Genomic DNA, 20,442 nt, shown 5'->3' with positions numbered 1-20,442 from the left:
ACAGCTTCTGGGACAGCATCAGCTGAGGGAACAGCAGCTGGCAGGAGGGCCCACCTAAAAACTAAGCCAGGAAGTGTGGCTGCCGCACAGCCCCAGGCGGAGCTGGAGCCACTGCCTAGGCAAACCTCACCTTTGCCTTTGACAGTTGACAGACATGGATTCCTCAGCGGCCGGGGTGGGGGGAAAAGGGAAAGCAAAGGGCTCCACCAAGCACAAGGGTTCAGACTGCCTTTAACCCTCAAGGGACACTTTTCCTCTCAAGCCATCAGAATCTTGAAACAACTGTTTCAAAAAGCAGCATTGCAGAAAGGTGAAAAGCCCAGGTGAACTCTCAGGTAGAATGTGACAAGAAATCCCTGCCCCATCCAGGGGCCTGGGGCCTGGTGCTGTGGCCAGCCAAGTAGGTAGGCAGGACAGTGGTTTGCCCCTTCAATCACAAGTAGGTAGGGTCCAGCTGCCAACGTCTAGGAGGTGGAAGGGTGCAAAAAAGAAAAAAATCTTGCCATGTCTCTTCTATAATGCCACAAGTACCCATTACCTGTGTTTGCTTTGCCCGTCCTATGTAGGTCCCAAGTATGTGTTCACTGGGAGTCTCTGACTGTCTCCTAGAGGCTGCCCTGATGTGAGGGCTCAAGTGGCAACAACTAGTCTCCTCCCCTTCGCAGGGAGGGTGGTGTGCCACCCCCACCCCCTGTGGTCATCTGCAGGATGGAGGTGCTCCCACCAGAACAGCACAAATTCCTGGCCAGAGTGGGCAGCACTAGGCTCCCGTGTGGGGTGACTCAGGTCCAGCCGGAGCCTGGAAGCCTCACCCACCGGCATGCCAGGGAGTGGGACCAGGGCTTGGAGGGAAACGAAGGAGAGTAGGGCTCCTGGGAGAACCAGGACTGGGGAGGAGGAAGGCAGGACAGGAGTGGCCCCAGCTGAGGACGTCAGGACGCAGGTCGTGGAGCCTCCATCTCCTCCTCATTCTGGGTGGGCTTGTTAAGAAGCTCGAATGTGTCTTCTACCACCTGCCACAAGCAGTTGTCCAGTGGGAAGTCATTGTCCACCAGGTTGACCAAGAAGTAGTTGTCGTGGATGTACTGAATGATCGTGCGAGACGGGGACTCCTCCTCGTACAGCTTGCCCCACTGCTCAATCCACAGGGCGAAGGCCTCGTCCTACACGCACACGTGCGCACAGACACACACACCCACGCACACAGGCCAGGTTAGCAGGGCTGCCCACAGGTCAGGGCTCCGTGCTCAGCACTCCAAGGGCTGCTGCCTCTGCCCAACAGGACATTTCCAGGAATAGAACAGGGCCTGCTGCCAGTGCTGCTTCCCGCCCGCTGCCCAGAAACAAACACCACGTGTCAACACCACACTGGCGGGTGAATCAGTGGGGAGGATGGCCTCAAAGGCTGGGTTCGAGGGCCCTGGGGGTGTAACCTTCAGCCGGCAGTACTGCCTGCCCGAGGTTTTCAAGGTGGCCAGGGCAGTCTCGCTCCTGGCTCCTTTACCTTCCAGAACATGAAGCTGACAGGATCCACCACTGTTGGCTGGATGATCTCTCGCCCGGGGAAGATGCCCCACGTCACGGCGTTGGGCTGCAGCTCAGGGGCATTGGTGATGTTTTCACCCTGGGGGTGGGGGGTGGGGTAAGAGCAGACCTGGGGCAGAGACAACCACAGTCCTCTTACTGCCTGGACAACCTCAACTCACTGGGACCGCTTCTGGGCTCAGCTCTCTGCCTGCACCTCCAACTGTCCCTCATCCTAGGCTCTCATTTTTGCAAACGGTGTCACTCTTCACATAAGCCTGAAACCTAGAGGTCATTTTGAGTGTTTCCTCTCTCCTCACCGTGCCAGTCAGCCTCCACGTCCACGTGCTTCCTCTCTAATCTCGTGCCTGGCCCGCTGCTGGGCCTGTGTCCCACATGGTTTCCCATAGGGCCCCTTCCCTGGCCTCCTAGGTCTAGTCCTCCCCACACCCAGGTTACCCATATGGTTGCCACTGTGATCAGCCTACAACAAAAACAGGGAGCTGAGCCAGTCCACTGCTGGGGAAAGGCTCCCCTTGCCTTTAGGGAAGACCCAGGCTCCAGGCAGGACAACTGAGAGCCCTGTGGACCTGGCCCCCGCTTAGCACTGCACCGCCTCTTCCCCCCATCCTGTTTCCACACAGACAGTGCAGCTCAATGCCTTTGCACCTGCTCTGCCCTTCCTCTGGAATGCCTCCTCTCCTGTTGGCCAACTCCTCTTTGTCCTTAAGGATTCGGGCCACACATGACCCCCCTAAGAAGCTTTCCCTCACCTCGCAGGTTAGATATCCTTCTTCTGGATCCTAGAGAACCTATAGTGAACTTGATTTTCCTACTTACACTGACCTGTCAGTAGCCATTTATTTGTCACCCCCACTGGGCTGCCGGCTCTTTGAGAGCAGGACCTGGCCTGTCTTGCACAGTATGCCCAGCCTGGGCTAGGAGGCAGGTGATGGTGAAGGAAGGAGTGACCGTGGGGCGCTCAGACCCTGGACCTGGCCTACCTTCACATCGACGATGTGGTAATTGACCCGCGGCTCATACTTCTGCAGCACCTGCAGCAGCGCTTCCACCGTCTCTCGGGAAGTGAAGAACTCCAGGTAGGCCTGTGGGAGGCAGGTGCCCGTCCCTCAACCTCAGCTCCTTGCCAGATACCCTTTCTATGTGCTGCCATGTGTTCCGTGCACTCCATGGCACCATCCAGGCACCTGCCCTCCTGACCATCCCCGAGAGGGACCCTGCAGTCAGGCGTGGCAGCACACTTAAGGCCTGGGGTCTAATGCTGACCACATGAATCGAATCGTGAGCAAAGTGTGAGGGGAGTAGATACGTGAGATTTCTGTCTGGAAGGGTCTGAGGGACATCTGTCACTGCTGGCCCAGTCAGTCAAGGAAGGCTCCATGGAGAAGCCATTTCAGGAGCTGCACAGAGGTAACCAGTTTGACAAGCTAAGGAAGGCCTGAAATATTCCATCCTCCCCAGTCACTGGATGATGACGATAGCATTGACGTCTTCTCTAGCACCGTGTCTATTAGGGATTAAGGTAAGTTTACTTAAATTCATTTGCTAGATGCTCATAATCCTGCAGCATGGGCCTTATTATCCCCAGATGAGGAAACTAGGTTCAAGGAAGTTGAGACAGTTGCCTACACTGACAGTCAACAGCAGAGCTGGTACTTAAACCCAGGTCTTCCTGATTCCAGAGCCCACAGGCTGTGGTTCAGAATGTGATTTTTATTTATTTATTTATTCTTTCCTTTTTGTCTTTTGTCGTGACCGGTAATGGGATCGCAACCCTCAGTGTCGCGCCCATATCGCGACCGGCAACGGAATCGCAACCCTCGGTGTCGCGCCCGCACCGCACTCAACCAGTGATCGGACCGGTCTCTATATGGGATCCAAACTCTTGGCGGGAACGCTGCCGCACTCCCAAGCACCGAACTCTACCGAGTGCGCCACCGGGCCGGCCCCAGAATGTGATTTTAACTCCGGCAGCCCTAGGAGCTGGTGCCGACTCAGAACAGTCCTAAGAGCTGCCATTTAGTGAATGCTTCCTGTGTCCTTCCGCGTGCTCAGCACTTCACACGTTTTGTCATGTTTCATCCCCAGAACACAAGAGCCATCCCATTTTACAGAAGAAAAAACTGAGGCTCAGAGAGGTCAAGTGACCTGCTGTCTACCCAGGTTTGTCTGATTGAAAATGTGAGCTCCTATCTGATCCACTGTAACTTAAAGAGCCCAGGTGAGAAAGGCTGCTCTGTCCCAATCTCTGGGGACCCCCTGGGTGCCAGTCAAGGTGTGGTAGCCCATGCATTCCTAGCATACCTTCTGGAAGACATAGCCCCCGCTGGGGCCCCAGCCCACGATGGGGTCGGAGGACGGCTTCCCATTGATGCTGGGCTGGGAGTTGATGGTGAGGATGCCCTGCCGGTTCACACGCAGCAGCTCCTCCTTCATCAGGCTGGTCTCAGCCGCCAAGGGCTCGTCGTTCCAGGGCAGGCAGGTCACCTGGGAGGGATGGGGAGCTGGGCTGGGGCATCGACCAGGACTGGCACTCTCCTTCTCACAGTCCCCACGAGAGGACTGGCTGTCGTTGTCTCTGCAGGCCCCATCCAGGTGAGGATTTGCCAACTCACCCTCCTCCCTTTGCTGAGATGCCACATTCACAACACGGAGAGATGGCGGCTCAGGGTGGGGAAGTCATAGCCCCGCAGTCTGGCCCACAGCTGGAGATACGGCAGGGGACAGAACCAGGGGCCCCACCCTAGCATCACTCACTTTGTAGCCGTTCTGGTTTGGCTCTCCTGAGAGGTAGTGGGCAAAAACTTCAAAGACACTTTCTTCACTGGTGAGCGCCTCCCCCCACATCTTCAGCAACTCCTCCTTGGAGGACTTGCTTTTCAGGTAGAAGAGGTAGTAGTTCTTTAGCTCCCCAAAGGCTGGAGAGGCGGAATTGCCCCTGGGACAGGAGGTGCCCAGAGGTCAGGGCACACTCCTGACAGAAGGGCAGTTGCCATCACATGCCCAGGAAGCCATTCATGCAAATCTTGCCCCTGATTCCTCCCAGGGCTCAACCAGGAGCATGCAAGCTCCTTCTGCCCCCTCCTCCCAAGCCTTAGGATTTATTTGCAAGGAATGTCCATAGGCCCTAACCAGCGGCCATTGGGGAACTCATCCCATTCCTGGGTGCGGTAGATGTAACTCTTTGGTCTGGATGCCCAGAAGATGGGACGTACATCTTCTTCCCGGCGCTTGGGGTGGGCACTGACAGCCCAGGGCAGGGGACGCCTGGGTGAGAATGGAGATAGAAGGGACAAGGGGTTGGCTAGGAGCTGGAAGGAGGGGAGCACCACTGAGCCTGCTTTTGCAGCTGCATGTGCTCAGTATGCCTCAGTATGCCCAGCTAGCCACAGCATAGACATCCCTCTGTACCACCGCAGGGGTCTAGCACTGCGTCTGTGACTGCTGACTTTCCTCTAGGGCTCCCTGGGCCCCTGCCCTCACCTGGGGTCCTCGGTCCACATGCCCAGGCGCTTCAGCACCTCTGTGGTGGCCATCTCGCGGTTAAGGGTGTAGAAATGCAGGCCTGGCACCAAGCCACTGGCCAGAAGCTCCTGGCACAGGCTCACGGCCAGCTCGATGCCATAGTTGCGGATGGCAGCATCATTGTCTTTGATTGGCTCAATTACATCCTTGATCTCCTGCGGCACCTCCAACTTGGACAGCTTCACAAGCTGCCGAAGGGAGTGGAAGCCCTGCCCAAGACACCAGGGGGCTATGGGAGCCATCTTCCAGCCCGTCTTCCATCTTAAGTACTTAACCCCCATCCCATCCCCCACCAGGTGTCCTGGCCAACTGCAGGTTCATGCAGGGTGGCCCGGGAAAGTCAGATCATATTGTAGTGGTGCGCTTGGGCTTATCCTGCTTTTTCCAGTCTTTGCAGAGTCTAGCAGCTGCCCACAACATTCCTGCCGTCAGGCCTTTAGCTCTTAACTGTATCTATTGATAACATAGTGTCATCTAACCCAGTCGTTCCCAAGACTCACTGATCACCAGAATCACCTGCCAAACTTAGGAAATAAAACTAAAATTCCCAGGACCCACCTCAGATTTGCTAAATCAGAACTTTCTAGGGGTGGAACTTGGAAATCCATCTTTTGAAAAAGCTTATCAAATGTTTCTAATGACACCCAAGTTTGAGAAAAGCTGCTTTAACCACAATTTATAACAAGAGTTAAAATCCCTTTTAGAGATACGTATCAGTAGGCCAAAGTACAATAAGCCCCTCAACAGACATTGTTGCTGCTTTGGGGGAGAACTAGAGGTAACCAAAATGGTGTGGCAAGACAACGATGCATACAGACTGGAGCACCTGTCTGACAGGAAATCTAATAAGCAAAGAACTTGAGCATGAACTCAGCACCTCACTCCAGCATCCTGGCCTGTGCTAGTGGGGGCGGGAGGTGGAGGGTTTCTATGAGCCCTGCCGGGACCCTCACCTGAATAGGAAAGATCCCGGGGAGGATGGGGCAGGTGATGCCTATCTCGGTGCAAGCCTTAACAAAGCGGAAGAAGGTGTCAGCCTGAAAGAAAAGCTGGGTGATGATAAAGTCGGCTCCTGCAGACACCTTCTCCTTCAAGTGCTTCAGGTCGGCCTCAAGGCTCCCTGCATCGGGGTGGCCTTCGGGATAACCTGCCAATAGGGATGACAGTACGGAGAGGCTGAACTCCACCTGCTCAAGGTGAGTGATGAAGAAACCAGAGAGCCTGGGAACAGAAAGTCCTCTGCCTGAGGGTTCAGGACTCATACCTGCCAACTACACAGCATGGACAGGGCAGAAACGGTAGGTGACCAGGCTCATAACTGATGTGCCCCCTGACCCTGAAGATGATCCTCGTGGGAGGTGGCATGAGGCCACCTCCCAGGAGTGGGAACAGATTACTCCAAACTCGCCACACTGTCCTGCTTCAACCAGCCAAGCAAATCAGGCCTGCACTTTGTGGCCATAGAAAAGAGAAAATGCTACATTCAGCACGGGTCAGGCAACATTTTGGGTACTGGGCTTGACTCTAGGCACCGGATTAAAACATTGTTTTTAACGTAACATTAAAATTACTCAGCGGTCCAGGATAGTGAAAAGTTAGGAACCATGTTCCACGAAGAAGACTGAAGAAAGTGGAGATTGCTTTACTCGAAGAAAAGGATGGAGAGAATACTGCTTCCAAGTGTCTAAAGGTCTGCCATGGGGGGAAAAGGATTCGCCCTAGTAGAGTTCCTTATTAGTCCTATTTTGTGTTGGTTTTGATGGCAGAACCAGCATCAGTTTCAGAGAGCAGTCTAACAATGGAACGAGCAGCCTCACAAAATAACTCCAGTCCTGGAGTCTGAAAACACTGGGGCAAAGGGATGACCATGTGCTGGGAATGCCCAAGACGGGATTCTGGAATTGCCTGAGAAGTGGGACCAGGTGTCCTCTAGGCTCCTCATGAGCACTATGAATTCTATGACCCCTTCCCTAAGGGACAGAACTTACTAGCAGCCTCACTTGGCTAGGAAGGCAGGAGGACCATAGGCCTTAATGAGACTGCAGGAAGAGTGCTGTCTTCCTCAGTCTAAGTCCAGGGCAGGACCCTGAGCCAGGCAGGGAGCAGACCTGAGACCTGGGCTACTGAAAAGCCAAGCTGCTTTGCTGTAGTAAGGCAGTACCGTTCTCAAGAAACCTGGAGTCATGAAAACTGGATATAAAAACTATTGTTTCCAGGGGTCAGGGGATGAGGGGATTAAGTACCAAAATTTTATACTCTCAATAGCAAAGCTATTTTTCCCAAGGAATTTCAGAAACAAAGAGTCTTTTTAATAGCTGAAACTGTATAGCTATAAAACCTAAATTTCACCAAACATCTAGCATTTGAATACTTTTGGATTTTGCTTGGTTTACTATAATCTTTTTCTATCACCACCAGCTAGGTGCTATCTAATCCAGTGATCTTTATCACATACTTTATGATAAGCAAAGCACAAAACCATCCAGCAACTCTAAGCTCGTAACATTGCTAGTTTCTAGTCACGATCACCTAGTACTCATGACTGGTGCACCTGAGCACGAGCGACAGCCCCTTGGACAGGTGGAAATGCCTGTTCTGTTCCTTACTCCTCATCACTGCTTCCCAGACTTAGCTTTCTAACTTCCTCTGTTGACAAAAGAGGGGACGTGTCCCCAGGGAATGAGAAAAGCCCAAAGTCACCCACAACAAGGAATTTTCTTGAAGCCACATGGTTTATTTATTTTTAACTCGGATCACTTGAGATGCTACCCCATAATGTAGCCATGTTTGTTTTAATACACAAGTGATAGGATTTCCCCCAAAATATTTGAGAAAAATTGTCACACCAAGATATGTGTATATGTGTGTATAATCAACCTAGGGACTTCTGTGTCCCTGGCACACACTGCCTCCATACCTGAGCCCTATGTGAGCAGCTGGAGGCCCAGACCCAGTAAGTGGGGGCAGGAGGGAAAGCCACCCAATTGGCTTCTGCCAGGTACCCCTGACCTCCTGGCTGTAGCTGATAGAACTAGAGTTAAGCCAACAGAATTCTTTCTCCTGGGAGTTTGGAATTGACACTGAGACCTGTCAGTAAGTCTGGGCTACTGACTGGAACTGACACCACGTATCCTCAGAAGCATGGAGCAGATGTGGCCCCAGACAGAATGTGGGAGGGCCTTGGTTTCTGACTGGCTCCAATGCCAGTGAGGTCTGATGCCGTTTCCTGACCTTGGGTTCTGGGATTCACTGCCTCCTGGAATCCTCTTAATAAATATCTCTCTTTTGTTTTAAAGAAGAAAAACGGGGCTGGGAAGCAGGCTAAGAGCAGAGGAACAAAAACTCAGGGGGTTGTGGCACGCCTGGGAGGGTGGGGGTGGTGGAAAGAGAGCAGGGACATCATGTAATCCACGTTTGCACATCTGTCATCCAGCGTGGGCGCAGGCCCACAGAGACACCTGATCACCGTGTCCTGAGCTGAATACTGGCAGGCTCATGGGCGGCTCATCCCTTCCCCTCTCCATCCCCAGCCACCACTCCATCCAGCCACTCACCTGCCACACAGATGTCAAAGTAGTCACCAAACTCACTTCGGATGTGCTTCACCAAGTCCACCGCATAACTGAAGCCTCCTTCCTCCTCTTCCCACAGGTCACCTATGGGGTCTGCAGGTTCGGTGGAGGTCACGGTCACTGGGTCTCACCCAACCTTTAGAGAGCCTTTTTATTCCCTCTGCCTACCCCTACATGCAGGACTGCGAGATCCTGGAAGGCACAGACTTCATGTTAAGTTTGGATCTCTTCTTTCTAGCATAACACTTGGTACACAGCAGGAGGGAAGAAAACAGCGAACCTGTCAAATACTAAGAGCCAACTCCGAGCGGCAACATGCCAGCAGAGGAAAAGCAGACGCTGCTGCCATTCACTGGGCCGGGAGGATCTGAGTGCCCTCCCTACTTGCATCTGGAGGTGCTCAGGGACCCTGTCCACAGCCCTACTGCTTGCTCTCTCAGATCTCCTGCTGGGAGAACTTGCTACTCACCTCAAGTGAGAAGTGGTCTTGTGGTGGGGGGAGCACAAAGCCACAGATCCCACCCATCAGCCTTCTTATTCCCACACCGGGGTGGCCTGATGGCAGCAGGCACCAGGGGCATAACCAGCTATTCTCACTGCTGGACAGATGCCAGACTGCACTCTGTGACTGGGCCAGGCTCTGGATGCAGCCAGTGATCAATGGAGTTGTGTAGCCAGGGCAGAGGGTTATCAGGCACTGACTGCATTCCTGACTGAACACCTATGTCGAGGTCGAGAAGTAGAAGAGCTGGCTCCATCTGTGTGGTGCCCACGGTAGACTCACGACCCACAATGCCTACTGATGCAGCTGGGAGGGATGGGACCCTGAGTGTGCTCAGGGTGGGACCCAGGGGAGAGTAAAGGGCCGCTCAGGGGACAGGAGGGGCCTTTGGGAAAGCAAGAACCCAGACAGTAGGGCAGTGCTGGCTCACACCTCCCCTCAGCGCCAAGATATTTTTCAGGCCCAGCTGCTTGGCTTTTTGCAGGTGGCCCGTGATCTCTTCCCGGCGCTGGCGGCAGCAAGTCATGTGCAGGATGGTTTCGAGGCCACAGTAGTTCACAGCGGTGCTGGCGATCATCATGGAAGAGGTTTCCTTGTCTGAGCCAGGGTCCCCTGCTGGGTGCCAGGTTACATCTATGAAGAGGGGGCCACCTGCTGCCATCCGGTCAAACCTGTAGGGAATTTCTTTCTGAAGAGGGGCTCCTGGGGGATCACCACCTTCCCACCCTCCCATGGGGCCTGGCAGTGACAGAAGCATAACATGCAAGTTGGAGTCAGATCAATCTGCATTCATATCCTGGTTTTGCTACTTATTACCTATGTGATCTTGGGTAAATTAGCCTCAGTTTCCTCATTTATTAAATGTTGCAGGTAACAGCACCTACTTCATAATGACATTAGATTATTATGATAGATGGCTTTACAGCACTTAGAACAATGCCTGGTGTACAAGCAGTGAATACTCAATAAACAAGAGGCGCCATTATTACAATGACTATTATTGTAGAGATAACATATAATGACAATGCCACCATTTTGTGTGACAGCAGCACTTCAGACCTTTCAAAGCGCTTGCATCTTAACTCACTTATCTCGGGTGAGTTAAGATGCGTCAGTGGTCGAGAGTTAGGGGAATCCTCAGAGTGACAAGCAGAGCCTCATTCTAGGAACAGGCAGAGAGGGTCAGCAGCCCAAGTTTCTTTCATGCTGCAGCCCTAGCCCGAGTGCAGCAGACAACAGTCCTGCAGACTCAGGCCATGTGCCCAAACGAGACTCAAAAGCCTGGGCATGCACAGCACTTGTATTACAAGCGATGACAGTGTATTTAAACATCCTTGTGCCTTTAAACTTCAGAACCTTGGGAGCAACACAAAAGAAGTGCAAACGGTAAAGGCAGAAATTTTAAAAAGGAGCTGCAATTCATGAAGTGCTGGCTAATGCAATTCTGCTGGCGTTTCCAGATCTCAAGAGGCATAATCCAAATTCCTAACTTACTGAAAACATTCTCTAAATTGCTGCTTTGTGAATTCCTAAACCGGACTCATGATCCAGCCCCAAGTTCCACTAAAAAGTACAGTTTTTGAGAATCAACATTTTTAACCCATTGCAGACTGTGTCTAAAAATACCCCACGCTACAGAGGGACTTCTACATACAATTGAGAAGTTGCGGATCAAATGACCTAGCCTGCCTTGGCTCTTTTCCGCCCCCTCTGGCTGCCTTTTTCTGCCGGGTTAGAGTGCAGCCCTGCGGCCTGCTGGCAGTTCTCTCCCCCTTTGCGCCCCCCACTCCCACCCCAGCTCACATCAATATACCTTGAGATAAGATTGACAGCTCCCTCAGCAGTTCGAGGAGGGAAGAATTCCAGAGAGAACCACTTGTCACCAGATTCCATCCTCCGCCTTATCTTGTCCCGGAGCTTCTCGTGCCGCTCGGGGTCCAGGCCCGGTGTGGAACATCTCGAACTATTTTTGGAGCCCTCACTGCCACTGCTGCTGTCCTCCGAGCAGGGGTTGAGGCCACCACTCCCTCTGGCCTCGTTCAGCATGGCCGGGTTCCTGCTGCACGGGGTGGGGCAGGGGGCACCAGAGGGCAGGCAGCCAAGCGTCAGGCACATTCAGGAACCTGAGTGGCAGGAAAGACACTGCCACGCAGGGAGAAGGCCAGTAAGGGTAAGGCCGACACTGTCCCCACCCAGTGGCCCCATGCTCCACAGCTACAGCTACCTCACTCAAGCTTTGCCCTCTGCTGCTGCCTGGCTCCTTGCATGACAGCCCCCACCTGGCACTGGAACATGCTCCTGCGGCCCATGGATCCTTGATGACAGCTACCTGGTGGAGGGTGGCACAGAGAACCCCACGCTGCCAGCCTCTGAGGCCATCATCCCTAGGGAGGAGCAGCAGTGCCCAGCTGGGAGAACCCTGGCTTTTCGCTGGTCCATCTTGTCAGCTTAGACCCAGAGTGAGTGGGGAGGGAACAGAGGAAAACTTCCCCAGTGGGTGTGCACAACTGGGCGGAGCTATGACAAAGGGAGAGCCTTGAGCCAGAGCCCGGGGGCACAAGGGGGTGGGGGCAAGGCTTCCAGGAGAGAGGGCGGAAGGAAGGAGGAGGATTCGGGGGCCGGAGACTGCAGGGGCTGGTGGAAACGAAGCCAACAGACGTTCAGGGTCACCAGCTCACTCTCCAAAGAAGATACAGCTCGCTCTGGCTGGCCCTGCCTGGAACATCTCCTGTTACTTGTAATAGCTTGTGTGCAGGATGGAAGGAGTGAGGGCTTGACTATGCAGCCAGATTTCTTCTGAGTTCATGCTACTTCAAAAAGACGGTGTCGTGGGTTAGAACTTGACACTGGCTGTGTTCCAAAAGGAGCCAGACTCCAGAAAGGGCATGAATTTATGTCCAACTCGGGACAAAAGTTGTCCCATCTGTGCCTGCTGTGCAGGCTGCTGTCCTTACACAGATTACTGAAGTCAGTTAAAGTAATCACAGTGACTGCAGAGCCACCCCATGTGAAGCTCTGACCAGGGCAACTGCAGGCAGGCCATACGCACAGTGCCATGTGGCAGTTTAGTGGGGAAAATAAGACAAATACTTAAAAACAAAACAAATACTACTTTTGCACAGCAACAGGCAAACACACAGTAGTGAAAATCGGTATGTGGTGACATGGGGTAACAGAGAGGAACGACCATGTCAGGTTCATTCCTTTTGGGGAATGCCCACTGCTAAGCCAGTGTACTTAACCACGTTGGGTCCTAGACTCTTGAGAATCTGATGAAGTCCACTGCTCTTCTCTACTGAAACACAGGCAAGTGCACAGAATATGCACGGGTGCATCCAAAGTCAAGAAGCTGATTCCAGACTAAGAACCCTTGTGTCAATGCTTTCTCCCCCTTAGGGATGCCCATTTTGATCCTGACCTAAAACTCCAGGTTCTCAGTGGGGATGGCAGGGGGAGGGGGGCAATGAGAAAGGGGGTAATGGCAAGAGCAGCCAGCTGGCCTTTCTCCTGCGTTCAAGGGAATGCCGCATTAACAGCCTGCTGGAACAAAGCCTAGAGAAGGGGTGGAGACTGAACCACCTGCAAACTATCTGCTCTTTAAAGACTTAATTGCATGCGTAGTGTGTGCCAGGCACGTGCCATATTATTATGACTTCTCTCAACCAACACCCACAATTTTTCCGTTTTAAACTGGGCTCCCATAACACCCTGGATTGTAATTGTGGGTTAACAGGTTTGCGTCCCCTCTCTTCTCCAAGTTCTCTGAGACAAGGACCTGGTATCCTGCCTATGGTGTCCCCAGTGCCTGGCACAGGGTAATAACAGCCAACATTCACTGAGGGGCCGGGGTCACTCCATTCTCAAAATAATACTCTGCTATTTACTGAGCACTTACTTAGACTGTGCCAAGCTCTGGGACACTGAGCCCACCACTCCCAGAAAGGTCCAGTGGACACTGGTGTGCAGCAGGAAGAAGTGGGCGCCAGGGACAGCAGTGCCAGTGAAATCGAGCCCCCACAGGGATTTCTCTTAAGAGTTTTCTCTTTCCTCCCCATGCCCGTTTAAATAGCTTCTGTATGCTTACCGGTTATGAATAAGAGCTGAGTGTCCCTCCTGTTCTCCTGCTTTCCTAATCAACCTTCTTGAACAAAGGCATTCCAAAGAAGGGCCAACATGATTATTAAGCTCTACCCTTGCTGAGAAGACCGTGTTAGACATGCACGTTAGCCAAGAGTCTGAGTCAGGTACTTTAAAGTTCCAGTGATGCTCGGCTTAGGTCATTGTTTTTGAGGGACTTGAGGCTCACCAGACCACAGACCACAGACCCCATGTATTCGGGGAACCCTGTTCATCACCGAATCCTGACCTCTGACTCAAGCTACGTGCAAACCCCGCGATCCCCCCCTTCACTAGCTCCCTGCACGTACCTGCATTCTTTTTTTTCCATTTAAAAACCCTAAACTTGAGTCAAGCGGGGAGTCGGGCTGACATCCCTACGCTGTTCACCCGTCCTCCCGGCCGTAAGTAAAATCCTTCTTCTCGGCACTATTGTTTGTCTGTCACTGGCTCTCGGCCCGACAAGCAGCCGAACTCAATCAGCCCTTTCGGCCTCGGTGACACCACGGCCCACCGCTCTTCTCCAGGCGCTCGCCGGGGAGGCAGGTTTACAAGGCTGGAGCTGGAAGCCGCCTCTGCGCCCGGGTGGCCGCGAATCGACTCACCGAGTCACGGACGGGGACTGGGGCGTCCCTCCGTCCAGGCAGAGGACAGACAGCGAGTCTTCGCCTGAGGGGTGGCGGGGGTGGGGGGTGGCAGCCACCGCGAGGAGCGCGCGGAGGGGGCGGGCCGGCCTCCCGCGCTGCCCGCCCACAAGCGAGTCCCCGCCCACGGTGGGCGTTCTCCGGAGCCGAGGTCTCCCTCCTGCGCGATCCCGGGCCTCGTCGTCACTCACCCTCCTGTCCCGGTGACTCAGAACGCTCGCCCGCGCGCCCGCCGCAGCCCTGTGGCCGCTGCAGGAGCGCGCGCGGAGGGGGCGGGGCGAAGGTGTCAGGTTGCTGAGGGAGGCGGGACCAAGGCGGAAAGCTTCCGGGCGGGCAACCGGAGGCTCCGCCTCCAACATGGCCGCGCCCACAGCTCTCATTGGACGCCGTTCCTTTACTGTCATGTGACGCGAGCCCTCGCCCCACCCGTCCACAGCCACTCCCTGTCTCCGTCCCCAAACTCGAGAGGCCCACGTGACCCTCCCGGGGCCAGTCACGTGAGGCTCGGATCCTGGGTGGGAGGGGGTTGGCAGAGGGGTCCGGAGTGGCAGCAGAGGAGGAAGATGGCGGGGTGCAGGGAGTCCCTGTGCTGCTGCTGCAGGTGCTGCTGCTGCTGCTGCTGCGGGGAGCGTGAGACCCGCACCCCCGAGGAGCTGGTAAGGAGGGGGCGGGGCTGGGGAGGGGGCGGTTGCTGAGGGACAGTGAGAGGCGTTGCCGGGGGTGGGGCCGGGCCGAACTGGGCCCGCAGGTGGCAGTCGGAGGGGCCTAGGGACTGCGGCCCGGGCTCTGGAAGCATCTGCGCAGTTCCGCATGCCCAGGTCTGGGGTCTTTCTCATAACCCCTTCCTGGAATTTTAGGGAGCATCCAGGCCAGCTCCAGTTAATCCCATCCATCTTTTCTTTTATTTTCATCTGAGAAGAGTATTGAATGAAACAAGCGTTTTCAGAATGAGCCCCTTCACAGGACTTTGTGCTTATTATGCACTGGCTTAGTTTCTCCAGCCCTTTCTCACTCTATCCCTCACCCTTTCTGGGTCACTGACAATCCAGCCTCTCCCTGCAAAGCACCCTGGGAAACATGAGTTGTGTCCCCAGAGTTGACAAGGCCCTTATGATTTCAGATTCGTTGTACTGTCAGATGAAACCTGAGTCTCCGCCCCCCACCCCTTAAGCTGGCATTGGACATCTTTGAAGTGTCCTGAAGATGAGAGTGGTTATTTGGGGAATGTATCAATAGAAATGAAGAGCTCAGCTGGATGATTGTAGATCCTTACCCACATGGCCCCCCACTCCAAAAGGTTTTTTTTCTAGATCTTGTTCCCATTTTTTTTTCCAGCTTTTCCACATAATGATTTTATTTTTTGTTCCCATTTGATAATGGCTCCAGATGATTTAGAAGCTAGCAACTGATTTCAGTAAATACTTCTGCCTCCTTCCACTCCTAAAAAGGTCTCCCTTCTGTGGATCTGTTTTTCTAGACCATCCTTGGAGAAACACAGGAGGAGGAGGATGAGATCCTCCCAAGGAAAGATTATGAGGTGAGATTCTTAGATGCTGTCTTGGGTAACTAAAGTAGTGAGTGGCCTGGTCACTTCATACCAAGGATTGTGATTCCAATCAGAGATGCTTTTTGACCTTCTGTGCCAGGGAGTGAGTGGGTAAGAGATAACCTCCTTCTGTGAAAGGGGCTTTTTAACAAGTCATTTTCTCACCTTAAACCCAAAACAAGGTCTGGTGTCTTTGTTTTTATAGATCTGTGGCACCCTAACTTGGATGGAGTATGTATTTGCCATTAAACAGTTTGCTTTTACAACTTGTACAGACGCAGTGTCAAAGCCACTGACAGTGTGTGCTCATAATCTGTTAAAGAGGCCTTGCTTCTTTTCTGAGAGAGCTGAGTTTTCAGATAATTGTTTCATGCCCAAACAGCTTCTCTCTTAAATGTTCCTGGTTATAGTTTCTAGTTTCAAGTATGGCACTTTTAGAGTGTGGATGTTTTTTGTATCACCAACGCTGCCAGGGTGAAACTTAACATGCATGACTTTCTATCATTTAATCAATTCATGGTGACTTTTCTATGACTTTGAAATGACAAAAGCAAGCCATAGCTGTGACAGAGAATTCTTGAACTATTTACAAAAATATGGTAGATAAAAACCTATAACCCCACTCATTAAAAGATGATGATTAACACCTTACTAAATGTCCTTTCACATCCTTTTCGATGTTTTTATACATGCTTTTCTAAGTAACAAAACTGAGATTCTGCTAATGTACTATTTTAACCTGTTTCCCCCCCACCACTTGATAACAATTTACTTTTCTACAATATCTTTTTAAATAGTGGGATAGTATTTTATTGTACCATGATTTAGTTAATTCATCTTTCGGTTCTTCTGACTTTTCTATGCGATGAATTACATAGTGGTAAACATTCATCCTTTCTTGTCCATCTTTAATTGCTTCCTTTCTAAGAAGTGGAATTAATCATGTATATGTTGAATGCCTTTTTTAATGTCATGTAGACTTTAAAAGTCCAATATGCTAGGACAATAACATACACAGACTAATTTTCTTCTCAATATTTCATCTTTTGCTGTAGAATTTAGTGTAAACATTAGGATTTGTAGTGTAGCGTGGATTTTTTTAAAACTCTTATTATGGAGAATTTCAAACATATACAAAAATATACAGAGTAGTGTACTGAACCCCCCGTCCTCATCACACAACTTCAACAGTCACTCAGCTCATGCCCAACCTTGTTTATCTGTGCTTACATACACTTCTCCCTTCCCATATTATTTTGTAGAAAATTCTATACATCACATCATTTCACCCATAAATAACTCAAGGGTGTATCTTAAAGGATAAGGACTTTTTTTTTTTTTTAGCATAACACAATCCCGTTGTCACGTCTAAAAAATTAACAATTCTTGATATCAAATACCCAGTGTTCAAATTTTCTAATTTTGATATATGTATTTTTTTTTCTTTTTTTCTTTTTCTTTTTCTTTTTTATATTTTTGTCTTTTTTCCGTGTCCGGCAACGGATCGCAACCCTCAGTGTTGCCCCCGTACCGGACCGGGGACCGGCAACGGGATCGCAACCCTCGGTGTTGCTCCCGCGCCTCGCTCAGCCAGTGAGCCGGAGCCGGTCTGTATGTGGGATCCAAACCCTCGGGCGGGAGCGCCGCCACGCTTCCCAAGCGGCGCACTATCCAGTGCGCCACTGGGCCGGCTCTTCTTTTTTTCTTTTATGTCATATTTATTATAAGTTTGTTTGAATCAGGTTCCAAGTAAGGTCCTCACATTGCATTTGTTTGATATGTCTTTTAAAAATCTTTTATTTATTTTATTTTTATTTTTTATTATTTTTTTGCTAGCTGGTTGGTAAGGGGATCCAAACCCTTGACCTTGGTGTTAGAACACTGCACTCTAACCAACTGAGCTAACCATCCAGCCCCTAAATATCTTTTAATCTGTAGGTTCCTCATTCATCTTTTTTTTTTCTCCTTGTAATTTATTTGACAACATAATTAGGACTCTGGAATTTTCTACCCTCTAGATTTTGCCAATTACACCACCATAGTATAGTTTAATATGCTACTCTGATGGGACTGCCTTTAATGAATCAAAAAGCACTGTATCCACTGGTGTATTTTCTCATATTTTTTGAGAAGTTGTTTCCTTGTACATAGTTGACGGGTTTGCAAGAATTAATATAAGATGCTCCGTACTGTGTTGTCACCTTGCACTCTGTCACTGAGCCCTTTGGTGTCATCCAGACTGTGCCAGTATTACCACAACTGAGACTGACCCACAGCCTTCATCCTACTTCTGGGAGCTCACCAAGGCTCTTTCACTCCTTCCATTAAATTATACTTATATTTGTAACGTGTTTGCCTTCAGCTGATATGCATATTCACGTAAATTTTATGAGTTAATGTTCTTTCATGTGAATCATTAATATTTCTCAATTAACCATCTCCATGTATGAATTTCTTGAGAGTATTTGGTTTGCGTAAGAGCAAATTCAGTTAGAAACTTAATCGGAAAAGTGCTCAGATTTTATTTATTAAGGGTCAATTAACAAATCCTTCTGTTGAAAATCTCTCTAAAATATGCTCCTTCTCCTTCCTGCCTCAGGAAGAGTTCATTGTATATACCTGACTCTTTCTTTGATAAATTGGGGGTCTTCCAAGATATTAGAATCCCGGTTTTGACATCCATCATCATGTGTGGTTAGAATAATAATAACTTCCTATCTGTGAGATGTGTCATTATAAACATCGATGTTTTCATGCAATTCCCCAGAGCCTGTGTTGCTCTTTTGAGTTAGAAAGAGGCACCCCTCAGAGCAGAAGACAGAGAATTAGAGGCCACCTGCTCTGGCCATAGTGACACCCCTAGCCCACAACCAGTAGGAGCTGCTTTTTGTATGAGCACTAAGGTGCCCCTTCCTGGTTGAATCTGGGCTGCATTTCAGCCCCCGCCTGCCCCCGTGGCCAGCTGCCGTTTTGTTCATAACCACAAGCAGCAGCCCTGTAGGACACCTATAAAAATTTTATTAAAAAAAAAAAAGTTGTTAGTCCCCCAAACTAAAGAGCCACCTATACAGCAGAAGTAGCAGGAAATTAGTCATAGCAAAGAAGTAACAGTAGTAGATCATATATTCCATTGGTAGGTATTTACAAAGTGTCAAATTCAACTCATTTATTAAAAAAAAAAAAAAAAGATTCTGGTGTTCTGGTGTTGCAGTTGTTTCTAAATGCTCTTTTTAGCAGTTTTGTTGAGCTATAATTCACATACTGTACAATTCATCCATTTAAAGTGTACAATTCATTGGTTTTTTTTTTTAATTCACAGAGTTGTTCAACCATCACCACAGTCAATTTTAAAATATTTTTGTCACCCCAGAGAGAAACCCCATACCCATTAGCAGTCATTGCTCATTCCCCTTGCCCGTGACCCTTGGCAACCATAATCTACTTTCTGTCTCTATAGGTCTGCCTAATTCCAGACACTGAAAAACCTTTTAAGCGTTTATGGAGCCGTAGCATTATTAAACAAAACCATAAAGCAAGTAGTTAATTGAGTGGTAATTTCTATACATATTTGGTATGAAGGTAAGAGATAAGAAAAAACCAAGGCATTTTTTCTCTATTCTCATGCACCACTCAACACAGCACTTGTGACACCAGATATATGGGGATTGTTTCCTCTCACACAAGTGGGCAGTTCTCCAGCAGACGCCAGCTGGGGCACCCTCTGATTCAATTCTGACACTGTCTTCCTGGAGATAGCATCAGATCCCACAGGTTGAGGGCTCAGTCCTGCAAGACTGCCCCCTCTTCAGATGCCAGTTGAAAGTAGTAGGTTGTCATATATACATCTGACGAACCAGCTGTAAATCGGGGTTCCCACGACCCCCTCCTCAAGTTTGATTTATTTGCTAGAGTGGCTCACAAAGTTCAGAGAAACATTTACCAGTTTACCAGTTTATTAGTAAAAGATATTGTATTAGTCCATTTTGTGTTGCTATAACAGGATACCTGAAACTGGGAGATTTATAAAGAAAAACAAAATTTATTGCTTACAGTTTCTGAGGCTGAGAAGTCCAAAGTCCATCAGGTAGTGGCAACAGTGACCCAGGGTTCTCACATTCTAAGATGGTGGAAGCAGAGAGAGCAGAGAGGGTTAAAGCCCTCAGAACCACACCCCTGACCACCATTTTTAATCCATTCACTACCACACAGTCCTACAATCCAATCATCTCTTTAAGGCTCCACCTTTCAATTACCATAATAGGATTTCCCACCCTCTTAACAGTCGCAGTGGGGGCTAAGTTTCTAATACGTAAAACTTGGCATATACTTGAAGCTTCAATAGTTTTGGAGGGACATAATTCAATCCACAACAGATATAATTAGAGAATACAAGGGGCTGCCTGTTAGTTCAGTTGGTTAGAGCGTGGTGCTAATAATACCAAGGTCTGGGGTTCAATTCCTGTACCAGCCAGCTGCCAAAAAAAAAAAAAAAAAAGATACAGATGAACAGCCAGATGAAGAGATGCATAGGGCAGGCAGGTGGGAAACTTCCACGCTCTCTCTGGGCATGCCACCCTGCAGACACCTCCACGTGTTCAGCAGTTGGTAAAGCTCCCCAAACCCAGTCCTTTTGGGTCTTTGTGGAGGCTTCATTATGGAGGCATGCATCTTGATTACATCACTGGCCACTGGTTTTCAGCTTAACCTTCAGCTTCTCTCCCCTCCACTGAGGTTGGGAGGTGGGACTGAAAGTTCCAACCCTCTAATCACATCTGGTCTTTCTGATGTTCCCCCTGATCCTGAAGCTATGGCCGCCAGCCACCTGTCATCTCGTTAGCATGCAGAAGACACTCTTGAAGGGTTTTAGGAGCTGCATACCAGGTAATGGGAGGAAGACCAAATATACTAGAGTACTTCAAAAGGTTCATGGAAGAAGAATTTGAAGATAATACAGATCTTTCCCTGAATTTTTTGAAGTACCTTCATATATCT

The 20,442-nt window shown here is 50.3% G+C and overlaps 2 protein-coding genes across 3 annotated transcripts in view; one reads left to right on the top strand and one right to left on the bottom strand.

Moving 5' to 3' along the window:
* Positions 1-214: 214 nt before the first annotated feature.
* On the bottom strand, positions 215-13,901 carry MTHFR (methylenetetrahydrofolate reductase (NAD(P)H)). Of its 2 annotated transcripts, none has more exons than XM_008589788.1 (12): positions 13,572-13,901; positions 10,958-11,203; positions 9,577-9,815; positions 8,625-8,735; positions 6,024-6,217; positions 5,029-5,279; positions 4,678-4,812; positions 4,303-4,483; positions 3,850-4,032; positions 2,529-2,630; positions 1,505-1,624; positions 215-1,163 (listed from the first exon to the last, which is right to left on the bottom strand). In XM_008589788.1, exons 1-12 carry the CDS (start codon positions 13,589-13,591, stop codon positions 933-935), a joined length of 2,013 nt encoding a protein of 670 aa, XP_008588010.1. In that variant the 5' UTR covers positions 13,592-13,901; the 3' UTR covers positions 215-932. The 2 variants fall into 2 exon arrangements, with proteins under 2 accessions (XP_008588010.1, XP_008588003.1); XM_008589781.1 differs by lacking the exon at positions 13,572-13,901 and adding an exon at positions 11,474-11,605.
* A 530-nt stretch (positions 13,902-14,431) lies between these two features.
* The window catches only part of CLCN6 (chloride channel, voltage-sensitive 6), a 32,103-nt gene continuing 26,092 nt past the window's right edge, over positions 14,432-20,442 (top strand). Inside the window, exons 1-2 of the mRNA XM_008589772.1 lie at positions 14,432-14,560; positions 15,382-15,441. Of these exons, the coding sequence (XP_008587994.1) occupies positions 14,468-14,560; positions 15,382-15,441 (153 nt within the window). The 5' untranslated portion in view covers positions 14,432-14,467. The remainder of the gene's footprint in view (positions 14,561-15,381; positions 15,442-20,442) is intronic.

This window comes from Galeopterus variegatus, unplaced genomic scaffold, assembly GCF_000696425.1.
Source record: "Galeopterus variegatus unplaced genomic scaffold, G_variegatus-3.0.2 Scaffold138, whole genome shotgun sequence".
Classification (NCBI taxonomy): domain Eukaryota; kingdom Metazoa; phylum Chordata; class Mammalia; order Dermoptera; family Cynocephalidae; genus Galeopterus; species Galeopterus variegatus.
Note: the sequence above shows the minus strand (reverse complement) of the source record. Positions and strands in the feature narration are given on the sequence as shown.

Excerpts from the sequence above, each read along its gene's own strand:
- MTHFR (XM_008589781.1), bottom strand. The coding sequence starts at position 11,583 with ATGGACCAGCGAAAAGCCAGGGTTCTCCCAGCTGGGCACTGCTGCTCC. Across the intron at positions 6,218-8,624 it reads CTTTGACATCTGTGTGGCAG|GTTATCCCGAAGGCCACCCC; the intron begins GTGAGTGGCTGG and ends CCCTATTGGCAG. Across the intron at positions 4,484-4,677 it reads GAGTTCCCCAATGGCCGCTG|GGGCAATTCCGCCTCTCCAG; the intron begins GTTAGGGCCTAT and ends CTCCTGTCCCAG.